General features: G+C 42.1%; 1 protein-coding gene across 2 annotated transcripts in view; it reads left to right on the forward strand.

The window, feature by feature from the left end:
- Window positions 1-379: 379 nt before the first annotated feature.
- plppr4a (phospholipid phosphatase related 4a) overlaps window positions 380-22,761 on the forward strand; it is a 94,214-nt gene continuing 71,832 nt past the window's right edge. The window contains exon 1 of one of the 2 annotated variants that reach the window (XM_087990491.1): window positions 380-1,352. In XM_087990491.1, coding sequence (XP_087846617.1) covers window positions 1,275-1,352 — 78 coding nt within the window. In that variant the 5' untranslated portion in view covers window positions 380-1,274. The remainder of the gene's footprint in view (window positions 1,353-22,761) is intronic. The other variant, XM_087990490.1, reaches the window with a different exon arrangement.

The following is a 22,761-nucleotide window of genomic DNA, read 5'->3' on the forward strand; positions in this document are numbered from 1 at the left end:
GTAGGACTTGAGTGGCCTCGCCCAAAGGAACCGTGTCTGTGCACCACAGGAATAAATACATGAGCAGTAATTACCACTCACCTATTGTACTCTATGCTACTTTCTCCCCACCTCCACCCTCCTTTAGTTTATCTCTCCACGCTCACTGCCTTTATTCCTGATAAGGGCTTTTGCCCGAAACGTCAATTTTACTGCTCCTCGGATGCTGCCTGAACTGCTGTGCTCTTCCAGCACCACTAATCCAGAATCTGGTTTCCAGCATCTGCAGTCATTGTTTTTACCTAGTAATTACCGCCTGTCTACATTAAATGTTTTCAGTGGACTGGCGTTGTTACTGAAACAATTCAGCTGCTCCTGCTTCACCTGGGGTCCGTGTGTGTGTGTGTCAGAAAAACAATACCGAGGTAACGAAATGGTAAAGAAACTTCTCTGGGCCCCACTTGGGTTTGAGGTACACGACCAAGTGGCACAGGACTCACTTGGAGCTAGCATAATAACTCCGGTACCTGCACATCGTGCCTGCCTCTGAAGAAAACACTGCGGGACGCCAAGATCGGAAGCTCAGGCGCGGAACTGTTTCAAGGGATTTGGGGACTGGCTGTGTTTTCTTTGAAATCTCACTTTTTAAAAAAATATAAATTCCTAAACCTGACTATTGAGGATACACTTGTCATGTGAGTCTGCCTCCTGGGCTCATGAAGGTAGCCTTGTTAGGTCTGGTCACGTTGCTGTGATGCTTTCTTGTGTTCCGCCCCCCACCCTGTAACGGACGTGAAAGGCGCCACATAAAGGCAAGTCGGGGTGGGTTGACATGAGCCAACAGGGCGACACATTCCTATAGCGTCGGTGCCTGCTGGGTGTCACTCTGCGCCTTTCTAAGCGGTCAGAGCCGTGATGTGGGGCGGCCAGGCAGCTTTTGGTGACGCGCCGTTCCCCTGTGTGCTAACTTCTGGGATTTAATATGCACGGTTCAATAATTGGAGCGTCTTAACGCTGCAGGAGGGGCAAAAAAAAAAGCCCCACCACACACACACACACACAATCAGCGGCAGGCAAAGAAACGGTGCGAGTCTGGGGAAGCTGGCAATGTGCGGTCGAGCCTGTCGGACCACATTACTGCTGTCCCCCTGCCCGTGGATCTGCGCAGCCTGACTGAGAGGGGCGAGACTTGTTGGAGGCAACAGCCAGGGAGGGAATGGAAGGCAGCCAGGCAGCCTGAGCTTCCCTGGGAGATTGTGCCAAGCGTGTGTCGGGAGTGGGCTTGAAGATCCAACATGTCTTCGAAGGAGAGGCAGAAAGGGAGGCTGACCAAGGACAGCGTGACGCTGCTGCCCTGTTTTTACTTCGTGGAGGTAAGTGCACGCCCAGGTAAGACCGTCCCCAATGCTGGAACTTCCAAACAGTGGCATTGCCAGCCCCGTCTTAATTCAGTCAAGGATGCTCGGTCTCCGCTCGCAACCCCCACAACCCCATCAAATGGGTAAAGCCAAGTGTATTCCTCAACGTTAAATCATGTATGGGAATCACGTCCACTGGGGTGGGAAGTGTATTCAGCCAGCCGGCTGAGTCAACTCATCGAGGGCGAGCGTCCAAGAAAGGGACCCACGGCACAATATTTACAGCTTTCTCCTTCCAGTTGTTCCCACAAATGTTGCAATTGTTGGGTTGATGAGTGACAGTTGTGAAAACAAAATGCACGGTCACGCCAGATTAATATTTGCATACTGAACGGTTGACTTGTGAACACTGCAACGTGACACTGTTGTCTCCGTGCTCTTAACACCGTCCTGGATTAGATTTATTTAATAAAAATGAAAACTCACCATTGGATGTCATATTGCAATGTAGAACTAAACATGCCCTCCTTCAAATTCAATAAAACAGCAAATCCCCAGGAACGATTGTGAGCGTGAGAGGCAGCTTAACATACATTGCTTTTATGTCATTTTTTTTGAAGGGGAAATAATGCACTCCACTTTTATGTCATATTGTGAATAATAGAATGGAACTGGATTGGCTGTGTATGATAAACCCATTATGGCCCAGAATGGATGGGAGAGTAATGGGGATCTCTGGACACCTGTCCTTGTTGGTTCATTAAAAGTCCATCAATTTGCATAGAAGGTCAGGTTCGCCACAAATTGCTGGGTGCTTTGCCCTGGCCCTCCCTTGGCGTTGTGCATCGTGCAATTGCTGTATTTCCGCCGTCAATACGAGCGAAGCTCGTCAATGCTTTGAAGTACTGACAGTTCGGGTCCTAAGGACCCTGCAGTTCCACTCGAACTTGGAGGCTCAAAAAGGAACAATGGTCTAACCTAATGGATGCAGTCAGTTGTTCCTAAATGTTATACAACTGGACATTTTCTCACTATTTTAAAAAAAAATCTGTATTCATCATTATCTCTCTTTCCCCATCCTTACTTTTCATTGAACTTAGTCAAACTGACTCAATTGATTGGACTTCCTGTTCTATTGTTTGCTCAGTTAAATTCTTTACTTGAGGAAATGAATCTAAGGATCAAAATGTCTATTGACATCTCTGCATCATGTCCAACTCCAATATCCAGTAATTTGAGGCAACAAAACAATCCAATCTGAAGAGTGTAGGAAAATCCAGTTCTCAGCAGACATCCTGAGGTGTGGCCCTCCACCCATTCCTGGGCCATCCTTGTAAAAGATGCCATGATTGTGAGTTAGTATTCCCAATGTGGTGAGTAATAAGGATACCATATGTTCAACAAGAGCACTCAAATTATTTCATTCCAGTTAAAAGAACATTCTCAACCCTTTGCATCGATTAAAACAAGCTAGTCACAGAAACTTCCCTCCATTGTGTGCCTCAGCTTTTGATATCTTCCCATCATAGATGAGTACCTGATAGTGATGGGACAAAGAAATTGATGCTCTCACTAGGATTGTTTTGTGAAAGAGCCGAAATAGCCTTTCAATTTTCAATTCTGTTTCTGAGACATGTCTCCAATGGTGTTAAATTCTTAACAATAGAATTTGCTGAAGATTGGAGATATTCCAATGATGATCTACTGTGTGGAAATACCCCAATTTTAATGTTTGGTATCAAGGTATTTCACTTTCAGTTATAAAAAGTGAAACTGCAACAATCCTGCTGAACCATAGAGTAATTTTGTCATTAGAGAAAAGACAACTGGTGATGGCTTAATCTGAGGGGAATGACACCTCAGGCAATGGGAGAGGTTGAGAAAGAAAATCCTTCATGATAATGTCAGCCAGTGTGGGAATTGAGCCTGTGTAGTTGGCACAGCTCTGCACTGCAAACAAATCAACTGAGCTAATCAACCAATTGTACAATGGTGCGTGAGTCCATCCATTTCTTTGCTGTTATACTTAAGTTCTTCCAGTCAATTATATTGACAGTCAATTTCAACTTTCTCCTCACTACTTCCAATACATGTGGACAAAGTTAAAAATCACACAACACCAGGTTATAGTCCAACAGGTTTATTTGGATATACAAGCTTTTGGAGCACTACTTCCAAATAAACCTGCTGGACTATAACCTGGTGTTGTGTGACTTTTAACTTTGCCCACCCCAGTCCAACACCGGCACCTCCACATCATGACTGTAGGTGTGGTAATGTCACAAAACAATTTCAGTTTTGTGTCAGTGCCAAATTTGAGACCCATTTGAAGGGTCTAATGCCGTGTGCATTTTCTAGATATGACAGACTAAAAAATCCAAGTTGGGCATTCCACAAAGAAGATGAAATTTGCCTTGAATTTCTGGGTGAGCTGACTCTTCCTCCAGAGGGTAACCCCTGATGTATATTAGGACTTTACCTATCAGTGATGAAAGTGAAATTCCATGGTGGTTCTCACAACTCAAGTGAATTATTTTAGTTTTCAGAAATTGGACAACATTGACATCCTTGAGTAAAGAATTAGCTGGGATAAAATGGCCATCAACATTCCATCATGGCATTACCCCTGCTAGATCCTTTTGGACATATTTAGAGGCAGAAGTGCTGTAAAACTTAGTTGCCAGATGCTTGACATACTTGTCAATATATTGGGCTTCTGATGAATGTTCATTGATTAAGTGGGCTGTTCTCCCATCAGTGCACCCATAGAATCTGATACTCATCCATTGACTGAATGGAAGACTCCATCCCTTGAGGTAGTCATTGCACTACATCAGTTTAATGCAGCATAGAATATAAATTCAATGTCATGTCAATTCACTTTGTAAAAGTGCTCAAGGAGTCTAATGAACCCTATTTCCCACATATACAGGTTCCTCCACACCATTATATTACATGAGCTCAGGTGTTCCCCTCCCCTTTTATAAATATTTAATTTCATGACTGTTGAGAGTGAGCTATGCCCACATTTTATGGATAAGCAAGTCCATAGCTCTCTCCTGACAAGTCTACTATAGTTCCTACCAAGCAGTAAGCAACACCAACTTACAATAAAGATGCTGCATAAATATAATGAAACATCCTAAGGCACTTACATGCAGCATTATAAAACAAAGCATGATATTGAGCCATGTAAGAAGACATTAGGTCATACAAGCAAAAGCTTAGTCACAGAGAAAGATTTTAATGAATATCTTTAATGAAGGAAATCAGGGTAGATTAGAGAGATGGAAAAAATGATATTCCAGAACATGGTAATGAATGATGGCATAATTATAATGTGGAATGCAATGGAGGCTAGAATCAGAGGAGCAGAGATATTGTTTGAGGCTGTGGAGCTGGAATAGAGTACAAAGTTAGAGAGGACAAGGTTGTGCAGGGATTTAAAACCAAGGATGTAGGTTGCCAAGTTCAAGGCTGATGCAGGAATATGTTTCCTTCCAGTTAAAAAGCAGGAAGCAGAGTTTTGAATGGCCTCAAGGTTTGAGATTTAGGTTATGATAGATCTGCCAGTAGCCTGTTGGTACAGTTGCGTCTAGAGATAATTAAAGCATTAATAATGGTTCCAACAGCAGATGATGAGCTGAGATAGGAGTGTACTAAGAAGGTGGTAATATTGGTCTTTGTAATAGCACAAATATGCAGTTGGAAACTCATTGAGAGATCAAATGTGACATCAAAGTTGTGATTAGACTATCTTAATGTAGACTGTTGTGTGAGAGAGGAGTGCGGGGGTGGGGGTTAGTCAGCGAGTGAACAGAGCTTAGAACAAGGACCAAAAACAATGAGTTCAAGCCCTCCCAGCAGGTAGATGAGAAATGGAAGAGGCCAAGGAAGATCCTTGTAAATGCTGGAAGTGACAGTGCAGGAGCAAAAAAAAGCCACTGAAAGTAATTGTTTGGCTATGATTGGAAATATTGAATGAAAATGAAATTCACCCAAACTGGGGGGACCATTTCAGACCAATAGCTTCAATACACCACTAAACTCACCCCACCGCAACAAATTTCCCACCATCCTGACCTCAATAAACGTAACAGAACAACCTGAGAAGTATCATACATGGCATAGAGCACAAAGTTTGCGTCTATTTTCTCTATCCAAATACTATTATAAATACAGAACTTGCATTGGTGCAAAACAGTAGGAGATTCTAATCATCATAAACTGTGTGGTACAATTTGTGTGTGAAATCAACTGAAGTGCACTTTGAGTTATATAACAGTTGGAAGCTGAAGCCTGTATGTGGCAGCTCCTGGAGGTTCTTTGAATGATGCTGCCACTTAGATGTTGATTTCTATTCTGAAATTATTTTCAATCAGGTATGGGCCACTTCTGGGAAGTAATTGCACATCACTCCAGCATTGCACCTGCTTTACTATAACTGCAGCCAGACTAATCTGGAACATGTACATGTTTAATTTGATCATCTTTAAAGATAGCAGATAACTGGGGGGGGGATGGGGATATACTGAGTGGAAGTCTGAATGCAGAAGCAATTGTAGTGTGGCCTGATCTCTAGTCTAATAGGTTAACCAGGTTAATATTCAGAGGACATGGGATTGTCTCCCACAGTAGATGGTGACATTTGAATTCAGTCAAAAATCTGGAATAAAAAGCTAGTCTAAAATCCAGCAGGTGCATTAATACCCTTTAGGAAAGGAAATTTGCTAACCTTGCCTGGTCTGGCCTGCATGTGACTCCAGATCTACAGCAATGTTGTTAACTGTTAACTGCCCTCTGGACAATTAGTGACGGGGAATAGCCCGCAACACTGACATCTCATGAATGCATTTTAAAAATGCTGCTTTGAAAATCTTTTGTGCCTATGTTCTGACATTTTACTTGAAGTTTCCAGTGACAGTTTCACTTTGTCAGACTTGGTGTCTTGTTAATTCTTGCCGTACATTATGAGCAGTAGCATCCTTTGTAACTTGGGACCATTGGAGAAGGAGCAGGCCTTTTAACCCCTCAGGCATGTTAAGCCTTTCAATTTGATCATGGCTACCCTGTACCATAGCTTCATTAACTCACTTTTACTGCTAATCCCATGATGCCTTGACCCAAAATATGTCTATTGCTCTCAGTCTTGACAATTTTAATGCAGCCTTTGCTGAAGTAAGCTCCAGATTTATGCTGTGATTTGTGTGAAAAAGTGCAACCTGATTTCACACTGAATGGCTGCACTCTAATTTCCTGAGTGCCTGCGCGTTTTCTGGACTCCCCATTAAGGAGAAATGGAATCTTTGTATCTACCTAGAAGATCCTTTTGATAATTTTAAACAAATTAACTTGCTTACCCTGCAACTTTCTGAATGAGCTGTCTTATACATCTGCAATTCTGTATGTCATTTGACAAATTTCAGCTTTATCTGAGACAGAAGGGTTTTACTGTGCTTCACATCTCCAAGTATCATCCAACTATCTCGGGACCTAGTGGTACATTTATACTGCCTCGCAAATACAGTGTAAGAATTATATTGAAAGAAAACTTCCTCCAGATACACCATGGGCTAGAGATGTGTTAATTCTTAGGAAGTGGGATTGTTGCTCCACACTCAAGAGGAAGACCTGTCTCAGGGAGCTGCTGGCTAATCAGTCCCAGTAGCGTCACCATCAGCAGTGTCCACTGTTGGGATTGCAAGCAGCCCAACAGTCTTATGTACCAGAGCTCCAGGACTCAGTAGGTGCAAGTTTTTGTAGCAAGGTCAGGAGGGAATGCCAGGGGATGGTGGTGGGAAGGAACTAGTGGTGTGATGATGAGGCTATGTGGAGAGGGTGTACTCAGCTGGGTGACAGGTTGGTTGCAGACCTGGAGTGAAAGGGAAGCCAATTTGGAGAAAGGGACTGTACTGGAAAATTTCTTTACCTTTATCCCTCACAAGGCTCACGCAGGATAATTTTCTGGGCTGCTCAAACCTACATCCCTGAACTCCTTCCAGCATCTAAAAGATCATGCCCAATGGGAAGCAGCCTTGAAGTGGCTAATAATTGACCACTTAAGGACCTCAGATTGGGTGAGGAACTGCTGACTGTACTAGGCCTTGCCTGATTCCTCCAGTAAATTGCAGAGCAAAGGACATCCACCACGAAAACCTGGCAGGCACTCTCATTCTCCTGAAATCCTGTTGGCTTTGGAACATAAAATTCCTCGCTAGATCGAACATAGAAAAGTACAACACAGAACAGGCCCTTCGGCCTATGATATTGTGCAAAGGATTAATCCTAATCTAAAATAAAATAACCTAACCTACGCAACCCTCAATTGACTGATGTACATGTGCATGTCCAGCAGTCATAAAGTCACCAGGGAAAAGACTTTACCTATTTATCCTATCCATCCCCTCATAATTTTGTAAACCTCTATAAGGTCACCCTTCAGCCTCTGACGCTCCAGGGAAAACACCCCCAGCCTGTTTAGCCTCTCCCTGTAGCTCAGATCCTCCAACCCTGGCAACATCCGTGTAAATCTTTTCTGAGCACTTTCAAGTTTCACAATATCTTTCCGATAGGAAGGGGACCAGAGTTACACACAGTATTCCAACAGTGGCCTAACCAATATCCTGTACAGCCGCAACATGACCTCCCAACTCCTGTAGGAGAAAGTGAGGACTGCACATGCTGGGGATCAGAGCTGAAAAATGTGTTGCTGGAAAAGCGCAGCAGCTCAGGCAGCATCAAAGGAGAAGGAGAATTGACGTTTCGGGCATAAGCCCTTCTTCAGGAATGAGGAGGGTGTGCCAAGCAGGCTAAGATAAAAGGTAGGGAGGAGGGACTTGGGGGAGGGGCGTTGGGAATGCGATAGGTGGAAGGAGGTTAAGGTGAGGGTGATAGGCCGGAGAGGGAGTGGGGGCGGAGAGGTCGGGAAGAAGATTGCAGGTCAAGAAGGCGGTGCTAAGTCTGAGTCTGAGGGTTGGGACTGAGAACAGATTTTTAAGCTCCCAATTCTTGTACTCAATTATCTGACCAATAAAAGAAAGCATACCAAACGCCTTCTTCACTATCCTATCTACCTGCGATTCCACTTTCAAGGAGCTATGAACCTGCCCTCCAAGGTCTCTTTGTTCAGCAACACTCCCTAGGACCTTACCATTAAGTGTATAAGTCCTGCTAAGATTTGCTTTCCCAAAATGCAGCACCTCGCATTTATCTGAATTAAACTCCATCTGCCACTTCTCAGCCCATTGGCCCATCTGGTCCAGATCCTGTTGTAATCTGAGGTAACCCTCTTCCCTGTCCACTACACCTCCAATTTTGGTGTCATCTGCAAACTTACTAACTGTACCTCTTATGCTCCCATCCAAATCATTTATGTAAATGACAAAAAGTAGAGGACCCAGCATCGATCCTTGTGGCACGCCACTGGGGTCACAGGCCTCCAGTCTGAAAAACAACCCTCTGTCTTCTACCTTTGGGCCAGTTCTGTATCCAAATGACTAGTTCTCTCTGTATTCCATGAGATCTAACCTTGCTAATCAGTCTCCCATGGAGAACTTTGTCGAACGCCTTACTGAAGTCCATATAGATCACGCTTAAATGTCCCTAATGGCTCTGCTTTCACCACCATTGCTGGCAATGCAATCCATGCATTCAAAACTCTCTGCATAAAGAGACAGATTGACGAAGTTCAGGCAGTGGTTGAGGTGTATATGGACTTCAGCAAGGCATTTGATAAGGTTCCCCATGGTAGACTCATTCATAAAGTCAGGAGGTATGGGATACAGGGAGACTTGGCTATCTGGATAACTCTCACGTCTTCTCTATACCTTCTACCTAAACCCTTAAAACTATGATCTTGTGTGGCAATCAGTCCTGCCCTGGGGAAACGTCTCTGGCTATTGACTATCCATGCCTCTCATTACCTTGTATACCTCGATCAGGTCACCTCTCTTCCTCCGTCTCTCCAGAGAGGAAAGTCTGAGTTTAGTCAACCTCTCTTTGTAAGACAAGCCCTCCAGTCCAGGCAGCATCCTGGTAAACCTTCTTTGTACCCTCTCAAAAGTCTCCGCATCTTTCCTATAATAGGACAACCAGAACTGGACACAATATTCCAAGTGTGGTCTCACCAGGATTTTGTAGAGCTGCAGCAAAACCTCATGGCTCTTAAACACTATCCCCTGTTAATGAAAGCCAAGACATCACATGCCTTCTTAACAACCCTATCCACTTGGTGGCAACATTGAGGGATCTCTGTGCACTTGAACACCAAGATCCCGCTGTTCCTCCACACTGCCAAGAATCCTGTCTTTAATCCGATATTCAGCATTCTGGTTTGACCTTCCAAAATGCATCACTTCGCATTTATCCAGGTTGAACTTCATCTGCCATTTCTCAGCCCAGCTCTGTATCCTGTCAATGTTGCGCTGCAGCCTGCAACAGCCTTTGACACTATCAACGGCACCTCCAACCTTTGTGTCATCGGCAAATTTACTAACCCACCTCCTCATCCAACTCATTTATAAAACCTACAAACAGCAGAGGCCCAAGAACGGAGCCCTGTGCGACACCAGTCACCACTGACTTCCAGGCAGAATACCTTCCATCTACAACCTCTCTCTGCCTTCTGTCAGCCAACCAATTCTGAATCCAGAGAGCCAAGTCTCCCTGTATCCCATACCTCCTGACTTTATGAATGAGTCTACCATGGGGAACCTTATCAAAGAACTCAATAAGATTTGTGAGGCATGACCTGCCCCTCACAATGCCATGCTGACTGCTTTTAATCGAGCTATGATTTTCCAAATAGTCATAAATCCTATCCCTCAGAATTCTTTCCAAAATATTGCTGACCACAGACGTAAGACTGACTGGTCTATAATTACCAGGGATTTCCCTATTACCCTTCTTGAAAAGAGAAACAACATTCACCTCCCTCCAATCCTCTGGTATGACTCCGTGGAGAGTGAGGAGACAAATATCCTTGCCAGTGGCTTAGCAACCACCTTTCTCACTTGCCTGAGCAACCTAGGATAAATCTGGTCTGGCCCTGGTGACTTATAAATCTTAATGTTTGCCAAAATTTCCAGCACATCAACTTCCTGAATCTCAATCTGTTCAAGCCTGTTTCCCAGCTTCTCAAAGTTCTCATTCACAACAAGGTCCCTTTCCTTAGTGAACACTGAAGCAAAAAACTCCTTTAGGGCTTCCCCTATCTGCTCAGACTCCACGCACAAATTCCCTACGCTAGTCCTGACCGGCCTTACCTTCTCCCTGATCATTCTCTTATTCCTCACATATGAGTAAAATGCCTTTAGGTTCTCCCTTATCCTTCCCTCTCAGTCTTTTCAAGGCCCCTCCTGGCCCTCCTCAGTCTATTTTTGAGCTCCTTTCTAGTAAGCCTGTAATCGTCTAAAGCGGTTTAATATAGTTGCTTCCTCCACCTTACGTAAGCTACGTTCTTTCTTTTGACGAGAAGTTCCTCTGTTCTCGTCATCCAAGATTCCTTAATCTTACCCCTTCTTACCTGTCTCAGAGGAACAAATTTATGCATCACTCGCAACAACTGTTCCTTAAACAGTTTCTATGTGTGTTGTCCCCTTTCTGTGGAACAATTGCTCCCAACCTGTACTTCCCAACTCCTGTTTGATAGCGTCATAATTTGCTTTTCCTCAATTAAATATCTTGCCATGGTAACTGCTGCTTTCCCTCTCCATGGCTTTGGTAAATGTTAGGCAGTTGTGGTCACTGTCATCAAAGTGTTCTCCTACTGCAAGATCTGACATGTGTCCTGGGCTCATTGCTGAGCACCAAGTACAAAATGGCCTGTCTCCTCATTGGCCTGTCTACATACTGAGTAAGGAAACCCTCCTGAGCACACCTGACAAAAATGGCTCCATTCAAACCATCTGCACTAAGGAGGTTCCAGTCAATATTGGATAAGTTGAAGTCACCCATAACAACAACCTTGCTGCAAATCTGGTCTCCTTCCAATCGAAAAGTTGTTGTGAAACTTGAAAGGGTTCAGAAAAGATTTAAAAAGGATGTTGCCAGGGTTGGAGGATTCGAGCTATAGGGAGAGGTTGAATAGACTAGGGCTGTTTTCCCTGGAGCGTCGGAGGCTGAGGGGTGACCTTATAGAGGTTTATAAAATCATGAGGGGCATGGATAGGGTAAATAGACAAAGTCTTTCCCCTGGTGTGGGGGAGTCCAGAAGTAAAGGGCATACGTTTAGAGTGAGAGGGAAAAGATATAAAAGAGACCTAAGGGGCAACTTTTTCACGCAGAAGGTGGTCCGAATATGTTATGAGCTGCTAGAGGAAGTGGTAGAGGCTGGTACAATTGCAACACTTAAAAGGCAACTAGATGTGTATATGAATAGGAAGGGTTTGGAGAGATATGGGCCAGGTACTGGCAGGTGGGACTAGATTGGGTTCGGATATCTGGTCAGCATGGACGGGTTGGACTGAAGAGTCTGTTTCCGTGCTGTACATCTCTTTGACTCTATGACTCCATCTGCACTTTTCCAAAATCTGCTGGCCTAAGAGTACTTCAATCTCCCTACTGCTGTTAGGAGGTCTGTAGAAAACCCCTAATGAGGTGGCTGCTCCCTTTCTGTTTCTAACTTCCACCCTTACTGACTCAGTAGACAAACCTTCCTCGACAACCTTTGTTTCTGTAGGTGTGACACACTTTCTAATTAGGTCAGGCAGCATCCAGGGAACAGGAGAATCGACGTTTCGGGCATAAGCCCTTCTTCAGGAAGGCTTTTCCCCGAAACGTCGATTCTCCTGTTCCCTGGATGCTGCCTGACCTGCTGCGCTTTTCCAGCAACACATCTCCGGCTCTGATCTCCAGCATCTGCAGACCTCACTTTCTCCTCACACTTTCTAATTAGCAATGCTACACCTCCTCCCCCCCCCCCCCCCCCCCCACCTTTTTCTTTTTAGATGTTCTAAACCATGGAACATCTATCAACCATTCCTGCCCCTGTGAAACCCATGTCTCCGTTATGGTCACAACATCATAGTCCCAAGTACTGATCCATGCTCTAAGTTCATCGCTCTTATTTCTGACATTCCTTGCATTAAAGCAGACACACTTTAACTGATCAGGCAGCATACAAGAAGCAGGAGTATCGACGTTTCGGGCATAAGCCCTTCTTCAGGAAATCCTGCTCCTGCTCCTTGGATGCTGCCTGACCTGCTGCACTTTTCCAACAACACATTTTTCAGCTCGGATCTCCAGCATCTGCAGTCCTCACTTTCTCACACTTTAACTGATCCCTTTGTTTCATCACATGAAAAACCTTCCAATAGATTCACTACATCCTATCACTGCTCGATCTACAACCACCCCTTCTTAGGTATATAGCTCTGGCCTCCCGAACCACACGAGTAAATCTCCCACCCACGACGTTTGTGCCCCTCCAGTTCAGGTGCAACCCATCCTTCATGTACAGATCCCACCTTCCCCAGAAGGCATCCCAATGGTCTAAATATCTGAAGCCCTCCCTCCTGCACCAGCCTCACAGCCACGTGTTAAGCTGCACTCGTTGCCTGTTCCTCACCTCATTAGCTTCTGGCACCTGTAGCAAACCTGAGAACATGACTCAACTCGTCCTGCTCTTTAGCTTCTAACCTAGCTCTCTGTAGACACTTTTCAGATCCTCAGTCCCTTTCCTGGCTGTGCCTTTGGTACCAATATGTACCACAATTTCTGGCTGCTCACCCTCCCCTGTCGGAACCTTGTAAACCCGATCAGTGACATGCCAGACCCTGGCACCTGGGAGGTAACATACCTTCCGGGAGTCCTGTTTCTAACCACAAAATCTCCTGTCAATCCGTCTAACTATTGAGTCCCCTACCACTAGCACTTTTCTATTCTCCCCCCTTCCTTCTGAGTCTCAGTCCCACAGACTTGACAACTATTGCTTTCCCCTGGTAGGTTGTCCCCACCAGCAGTATCCAAAATGGTATACTTATTGCTGAAGGGAATGGTCACAAGGGATCCCTGCTCTGTCTGTCAGTTCCCTTTCCTCCCCCTGACTGTAACCCAGCTGTCCTTATCCTGTGTCTGAGGAGTGACCACTCCCTGCACATCCTCTCAATTTACCCCTCAGCTGGATGAATTGCTGTTCATCCAGCTCTAGTTCTAGTTTCCTAACAACACAAACGTATATTTCTCTGTGTGTCTGCAAAATTAAATATAATCTTGCAATAATCTAAGTGCACTATTTCACAAATGAAATTTAGTACTTTAAAAAAAAAAGTTGAGAAAACATTCTGGAGAGTACATTATGTTGACCTTCTGATTTTAATTTTTAAACAAATTGTACTGTTCTTGCCAGTTTTCAAAAAAATTTGAAAACATAGTGCAAAATTATTTAAACTAATATACTTAGAATTGCATGCTGTTAAGAATATTACAAAGAATTAACACATGGAAGTTAAATTCAGCTCTTGGACTTGATGCCTATTTCTAAAATTACTAACAAGATGAGCATTAAATTTTGTCCACAGACATATTTGGGCACATATTACTTCCTGACACAAGAAAATCTCTGGCTTCTTAGTTAAAGGCCAAATTTTAAGAAGAGTATAAAAACTAAACATAGATGTCAGGAGGGCTCACAACTTTCCATATTCAATTTGTAAGTCAACACTACGCACCATAGATCCTTATCTCAAATTCCCAAAGAGAAACTTTATACGAATCAATATGAACTTGTTTTCATGACCCTAAACGTTTGCAATGGTTAGCAGTTTTCAGCTCAATTCTTATTAATTGCACCAGTCTTCCATTCTGCTCTGTACAAGTCATTGCCTCCCACTTGTTCAAGAAAACATCTATGTTAACATCTTAAACAAGTTTTTATGTTTTCTTTTACTAACTGTTTCCTCCCACTCTTCAAATATGACAATTGTCCATTGTTGTGATCGATCTGTGTTTGTGAGTCTGAATTACTGTGTTAAATGACAGCAGTGCAGCTTACCCATTGTGTTTTGAGGACTAATCTATTTTCTAATCAATCTGTTCAGAGATGCTATTACGCACCTTTGGAGCAGGGGGAATGGAACCCAGGTCTCTTAGTCGAGGGGCAAGGATGTGACCATTGCTCTACAAGAGCCCTAGCTTGCACAGTAGTACTGACAAACACTGGAAAACAGATGATGAATGGACACAGCACAGTTATATTGATTTAAATGAATAATTTAATGTGGAGAATTATATAGGAATTAGAGTTTAGAAATGGTTATTTGGACCATCAGATCTACACGAGTCTCCTCTGACCATGCTTGAATATCAGCTGTATCTTAGTTGGTTACACTCTTGCCTTTGTAGGAGAAGATTAGGTCCCACTGCATGACCTGAGAACAAGAATCTAGCCTGAAACTGGATCAGTATTGAAGGAATGCTGCACTCTTAAGAGATTATCTTTTGGATGAGAAGTTAAATTGAAGCTCTTTGTACCCTCTTAGATGCGTGTAAAATATGGCGTGATATTATGAGAAAAGACCTGAGAGTTAGCCCTAATATCCTGCCAATATTTATCCCTCAGTCAGCATTGCTATAAGAAACAGATTGTCTGATCCTTGTAAGACTTGTTTCTTTTGGGCGATGATTCAGTACAAATTGACTGCTGCATTTCCCACATTGCAGGAGTGACTATATTTCATTAGTTATACAATGCTTTAGAGATGCTGTGGTCAAGCAAGATGTTTTTATTAATATTGTATATTCATACAAGTCTTTTTTTCTCACTCTATCAAACTAGATCAACGTCTAGTTATGTGTATCTTTATTCATATTTAAAAAACATTTTGCTCTCTAACATGGATAACTCATCAAGCTAAATTTAAGAATAATGCTGTACAATGCACTGATATTAGATTAGATTAGATTACAGTGTGGAAACAGGCCCTTCGGCCCAACAAGTCCACACCGACCCGCCGAAGCGAAACCCACCCATACCCCTACATTTACCCCTTACCTAGCACTACGGACAATTTAGTATGGCCAATTCACCTGACCCTGCACATCTTTGTGATGTGGGAGGAAACCGGAGCACCCGGAGGAAACCATTCTGTAAGGAGAAGTTTAGTACTGGCAGAAAAGTATTAAATTTAACATCAATCAAAGTTACAAAAACTCAACAGGTCTGGCAACATCTGTGGAGAGAGAGCAGAGTTAACATTTTTAATCTAGTGATAACTGATTCAAAAGTCACTCAAAACATTAATTCTCCTTTCTTCTCATAGGTGCTGCCAGACCTGCTGAATTCCACCAGCAATTTTTGCTTTTGTTTCAGAACTCCAGCATTCACAGTTCTTTGTTTTATTTTATCAATCAATGTTAAATGTTTGCTTTATAAATATATTAAAAGAATGCACATTTTAAACAAATGATATAAATTTTCCTATGTTTTATGAGTTTAGTTGCAATATTTAATGGATGTGCTCAAAATGCTCTGATGATATGAAATTTACATCCTCAAATTTAAAATAGTCCACTTACATCACATCTTTAATTTCCAGATTTAGATGGAGCTAATATTCACCTCACATCTTCTCCATGTTTTGAAGTTTAGTCAGTAAACTGAGATAAGAAGGAAAGGGGCCCAATTATAATCTTGATTTAAGAAATAACAGTGAGAAAAAGAGAGATGTGTTCATTGAATATGCAGACATCAATTCAGTGACATGCAGTTACATCATAGAAGGGAAGAATAATAAGGGTCCGTTAAAAAAAGTTCAATTTCTTTTGGATATGCTGTCAATTATCTGAGGTTCCAACATAGACTAAACTCAACATTGGATTTCACAGCAAGTAACAGTGCCACTCCTTCCCAGCACTCAGCTCATTAATCTTGCAGCATGTCAATTGCATTATAAAATAATGGAAGATGCAATAACATTTTAAAATAAGTGAAATCAAATTGAAATTCACGTTATGGCAATTTTCCTAAAAGATATCAAACAACCAGAGCTATCCGACATTACATGCAAGAGCAGCATTTCATAAAAGCAATCAGATTATTAATCTGCAGATTTGCATGATCCAGGAGAAAGCTGTAGTAATTTAAATCAAGACATTTTGTAGAACAGCCATTCTTTCATTAATATATGCAAGAAAAACAATTGAAACAATGAGTTATAATAAGTGGATTGCAAGTAATTGCACTCTGTCTCTAGTTACTGAATCACAGGGGACAATTATAGAAAATCATGATTTTGACTGTCCTTGACAATAGATTATGACCCAGTTCAAAGCAGACATCAGGGACATGTGTAAAGTAGCATTTCAGTTGTATATAGAACATTCATTAATTTATAACGGCAGGAGTCAATTCTGTACTAAAAGTAAAATATTCCCCCAGTATTTCTGACACAAGTATTTAAAAATAATTGAACATAGTGATATTAATTTCTGTGTACACAACATTTATATAGCTAATATGAAATTAAATCATAAGGTATGATATTTCCAAATTATCTTAGCTGTCATATCTAGTCATCAGAAGTTTTGTGTCTACAATGAGCTTACTGGTTCATACACTAAAGGATCTTTCAAATTCAGTGCGTTCCCTGCCTTTGGCGACTGTGGTCTCGTTTATAGCTGAGTCTTTTTGTGATGGAACTAATCACATTAGGAATCTTTTTATGGTATGCATTTGAGAATAGCTACATGGGAATTGCTCAGAATGGTCAACAGGAAACTGGAGGAATTTTTGTCCCAGGTTCTTATCAATAATATGGTCATAACCTGCTCATGGCACCATTCACCATTTGGCAGGTCATTAGTCTGGAGACAGAAAATTGGGTAATTGTGAAGGGTTTGCAGTAGCACCCCTTTAAGGAGTTGGGTATGAACATCAATTTAAAAAACACAGGTCTTCAAAACAACATGCAGTATGTATACAAAACCTATAAAAGCAAATATATTACATTTGAAAGTGTTTGAGGTTCAAAATTCATGTGACTGTCATGCCACGTTTCCTAAAGCCCCTCCCTTCCCTCATTCCAACAGATTTCCCTTATAGAAGCTAAAGATCTCTGTAATCGCTATAATGACTGGAAGTAACCACTTCCTCACTTGAGCACAAATTGGAACTAGTGTGGTGGGCTCTAATTAGGGTGTATTGGCTGCATGAGGCGCATATGTGAGCTTCCCACTTGGGCTTGGATGAAATCTCTGACTGCCACAATATCGATCTTTCTGAAACTGAGGTGGTGACCTTGTGGTAAATTTGCACAACTAGCGGATCCTTTAAAATGCTAGTATGGTAAATTTTTAACAAAAAAAGACAGTTTTTACCTGAACCTTTCTACCATTTTATTCTTGGCTGGTTACTTATGATGCTGAACCAATTGCAGATTCACTGCTAGAAAAGTCTTGTATTTACTTGTAAGAAACATTAATTAGAACATTATTTCATGTCTAAATTTCACTGCAATTTTTACATGTATTGCATCATTCAATAAATAAATTTATTGCTCAAAATTGATTTTGGCACAGAAATATTCTGTTGCTTAATAACTGCATTCTACACCCCTAGTCCTCCTCAGTGCTTGGTCTGATGTTACTGTAAATTGTCTAAAGTGGTGCGGCAGTGTAAATGGGGAGGTAGCAGCCTAGTGATATTATCACTGAACTGTTAATCTAGAGACCCAGGTAATGTTCTGGGGACCTGTATTCAAAAACCACTGTGGCAGATGGTGGAATTTAAATTCAAGACATATCTGGAATTAGGGTGACCATAAATCCATTGCCAATTGTTGGAAAAATCTATCTGAATCACTAATGTCCTTTAGGGAAAAAAGGACCCTTACCTGGTTTGACCTACATGTGACTACAGACCCACATCAATGTGGGTGACTCTAAACTGCTGTCTTGGCAATTAGGGATGGGCAATAAAAGTATGCCTAGCCAGCAATGTCCTTGTCCTATGAATGAATTTTTAAAAAAGACCAACTTTATACGCAACCTGACCGCTGTCTCCTCTCCACCATCAGTATTTGGCCATTATCTCCAAAAGGAGGTGGGTAAAATCATGAGGGGCATAGATAGGATGAATACATCTTTTTTTTTCCCAGGGATGGGGAAGTTGAAAACTAGAGGGCATAGGCTTAAGGTGAGAGGGGAAGGATTTAAGAAGGACCCAAGGGGCAACTTCTTCACACAGAGTAGTGCGTATATGGACTGGGCTGCCAGAGAAAGTGGTTGAGACAGGTACAATAGCAACATTTGAAAAACATTTGGATAGGTACATGGATGCAAAAGGTTTAGAGGGATATGGACCAAATGTGGGCAGTTGGAACATGGTCAACATGGACCAGTTTGGGCTGAAGGACCTGTTTCCATGCCGAATTACTTTATGACTCTCTGACTCTAAATGTAAGTGATTGCCTATTTTATGACTGAAGAATGCAGTCATTATATTACTGGAAAGGAACTTTTTTTTATTTACTCATGGGATATGGCTGTCACTAGCTGGGTAGTATTTATTGGCCATCCCCACTTGTACTTGAGAAGATAGTAGTGATCTATCTTCTTGAACTGCTGCAGTCCATGTGCTGCAGGTCAACCCACAATGCATTAGGGAGGGAATTCTAGGATTTTCATCCAATTTCATTGAAGGAATGGTGTTAGATTTCAAAATCAGGATGATGAGTGGCTTGGAGGGGAACTTGCAGCTGGTCATGTTCTCATGCATCTTTCACTCTTGACCTTCAAGATGGAAGTGATTGTAAGTTCTAAACAAATAATTCCTATTGCTGACAGAATGGAAGTGCACAATGTAGGGGCAAAGGACTGCATATTGCTAGTTATCCCATTTGCATTTATATCCTTCCATTACTTCAGTAAATAATGGGTCAGAATTCCTGCAGTGTAGCCAGCATTTCAAAGTTTGAGTATTGCTGAAAAAAAGACACATATATTGTCAAAAAATGCACTCTTCAGGATGTTTTGCAAGAATATAAATTCAAAGGGAAAAACAAGTTGTAAAAATGTAACATTTGTAAGTTTCTGATCAATTGTGGTCAGTGGTCAAGTCTGGACAAAATGAAAAAACCTGGATAGCTTTTCACAATTGCATTTCCTCATGTACATATATGATTCCTGTTGTGAACATTTAATTAAACCATCCATTGTTAGTGTCACTGCTAAGGGAATAAGCATTTACTGTAAACATCATTACAAATTAAGGTAATTATTATGTCTTTTAGTTATTACAGAGATGAGATGCCATAAAAAAAACTGAAGAAGAAACTCAAAAAAAAATTTTCAAAGTATTTTAAGCAAGAGTTAGGCATTACATCTCAGTGGTAAATGTTCTACACAGTGTGATACAAAACTAAAGCAGAATGCAATGTTCAGGCAATGTTCCACATTGTGAGAATTAATCTCAAGTAAACAGCTAAGCCTGAGAATTTACTTCATCAGGGAGTCAGAATGTAAGTTTAATTTTGGCATTTTTATTTAGTGTTTTCACATCAATGTTCTTATCGTCTGTTACCACCAACTTGTGGTTGCCAACCTTTACTGTGTTGGTTTGTGTAATACAAACAAGGTTTGTTAAAAACTATTATTGAATTTGAATGCTGTGAGAGAACTCTGCTATAACCATGCTTTGGGCTGCTGCAGCTATGTCTGAATTGAGCTTCTGCCATAGATTCAGAACTTTGTTGCTGTCCCTTCATGAATTCTGCACACTCTGAGTTCTCCTGGGCATTGGGTGTCTGCATGGTACTCTTTAAAAACTGCAGTGTCGTGCTAGATTGATTCTGCTCTGAGTTCCTTCCATGGTTAGCTTGTCCTTAACTATCAATACTTCTCCCTTAGAGTCATAGAAATGTACAGCAGAGAAACCGACCCTTCGGTCCAACCCATTCACGCCAACCAGATATCCCAACCCAATCTAGTCTCACCTGCCAGCACCTGGCGCATATCCTACCAACGCCTTCCTATTCATATACCCGTCCAAATGCCTTTTAAACGTTACAATTGTACCAGCCTCTACCACTTCCTCTGATAGCTCATTCCATACACGTACCACCCTCTGTGTGAAAAAGTTGCCCCTTGGGTCTCTTTTATATCTTTTCCTCTCACTCTAAAACTATGCCCTCTAGTTCTGGACTCCCCGACCCCAGGGAAAAGACTTTGTCTATTTATCCTATCAATGCCCCTCATAATTTTGTTAACCTCTATAAGGTCACCCCACAGCCTCCGATGTTCCAGGGAAAACAGCCTGGAACAGAGGCCTGTTCAGCCTCTCCCTATAGCTCAAATCCTCCAACCCTGGCAACATCCTTGTAAATCTTTTCTGAACCCTTTCAAATTTCACAACATCTTTCCGATAGGAAGGAGACCAGAATTGCATGCAATATTCCAAAAGTGGCCTAACCAATGTCCTGTACTGCCGCAACGTGACCTCCCAACTCCTGTACTCAATACTCTGAGCAATAAAGGAAAGCATACCAAATGCCTTCTTCACTATCCTGTCTACCTGCGACTCCACTTTCAAGGAGCTATGAACCTGCAATCCAAGGTCTCTTTGTTCAGCAACACTAATTGTAAACTCTTTGTTTACGCTATAGTAAACTCTCAGGACAATAAAACCATAAGACGTAGGAGTAAAAGTAGACCATTCAGCTCATCTAGTCTGTTCTGCCATTCAGTGAGAGGATGGCTGATCTAATTATACTCAACTCCACTCTTCTGCATTTTCCCCATCATCCTTGATTCCTTTACTGATTAAAAATCTGTCTATCTTAATATACTTAATGACTCAGTGTTGGCATCTCACTGTAGTAAAGAAGGCCATATATTCACTACTCTCTCAGAGAAAAAAATCCTCCTCAACTCTATCTAAAATGGATGAATTCTACTTTCAGATTATGCTATTTGGTCCTAGACTCTGGCACCAGGGATAACAAACTTTCTGCATCAATTTTGTCACATCCTGTATGAGTTTTATATGTTTTAATATGTTTGCCTTTCATTCTTCTAAATTTCAATGAGTACAGACCCAACCAACACAACTTCTATTTGCTAAAGAAAATTGCCCCAAACCTGAGATCAATCTCGTGAACCTTCTCTGGATTGCCTCCAATGCCAGTATATCTTCTCTTATATAAGGGGCTCAAAACTGTTCACAGTAGTCCAGCTGTGGTATGAAAACATAGAAACATAGAAGATAGGAGCAGGAGGAGGCCATTCAGCCCTTTAAGCCTGCTCGCTATTCATCTCAATTGTGGCTGATTGTCCAACTGAATAGCCTAATCCTGCTTTCTGCCCATAACCATTGATTCTATTTGCCCCAAGTGCTATATCTAGCTACCTCTTGAACGCATTCAATGTTTTGTGGTAATGAATTCCACAGACCCACCACTCTGAGTGAAGAAATGTCTCTATCCTAATATTCAGACTATGACCCCTGGTTCTGGACACACCCGCAATTGGGCGCATCCCCTCTGCATCTAGCCTATCTAGTCCTGTTAGAATTTTATATGTCTTTATGGGATCTCCCCTCATTCATCTGAACTCCAGTGAAAATAATCCTAACCTAGTCAATCTCTCCTCACACATCAGTCCTGCTATCCCCAGAATCAGCCTGGTAAGCCTTCGCCGCACTCCCTCAAGATCAAGAGCATCTTTCTCAGAAAAGGAGACCAAAATTGCACACACTATTCGAGTTGTGGCCTCACCGAGGCCCTGTATAACTGCAACAACACATCCCTGCTCCTATACTTGAAAGTTCTAGAAATGAAGGCCAACATACCATTTGCCGCCTTTACCACTTGCTGTACCTGCATACCTACCCTCAGCAACTGGTGCACAAGGACATCCAGGTCCCGTTGTACACTTCCATCTCCTAATTAACAGCCATTCAGGTAGTAATCTGCCCTTGTTTTTGCTTCCAAAGTGAATAACCTCACATTTATTCTCATTAGCCTGCTTCTGCCATTAATTTGCCCACTCACTCATCCTGTCCAGATCATGCTGAAAGATAGAAGATAGAAGATAGAACATAGAAACATACAGCATAGAACAGGCCCTACGGCACACAATGTTGTGTCAAGAATTAATCCTAATTTAAAATAAATTCACCCCTCAATTCACTGCTGCTCATGTGCATTTCCAGCAGTCACTTAAATGACTCTGCTTCCACCACCACTGCTGGCAACGCATTCCATGCATTCACAATTCTCTGCATAAGGAACCTACCTCTGACATCCCCTCGATACCTTTCTCCTAATATCTTAAAATAATGACCCTTCATGCCAGTCAATCCTGCCTGGGGAAAAGTCTCTGGCTGTTGACTCTATTTATGCATCTCATTACCTTGTTATCCTCGATCAGGTCACCTCTCTTCCTCCTTCTCTCCAGACAGAAAAGTCCGAACTTAGTCAACCTCTCTACA

Source organism: Chiloscyllium plagiosum, unplaced genomic scaffold (assembly GCF_037043375.1).
Source record: "Chiloscyllium plagiosum isolate Xiang-an unplaced genomic scaffold, Cpla_swu_hap1 HiC_scaffold_9, whole genome shotgun sequence".
NCBI classification, from domain to species: Eukaryota; Metazoa; Chordata; class Chondrichthyes; order Orectolobiformes; family Hemiscylliidae; genus Chiloscyllium; species Chiloscyllium plagiosum.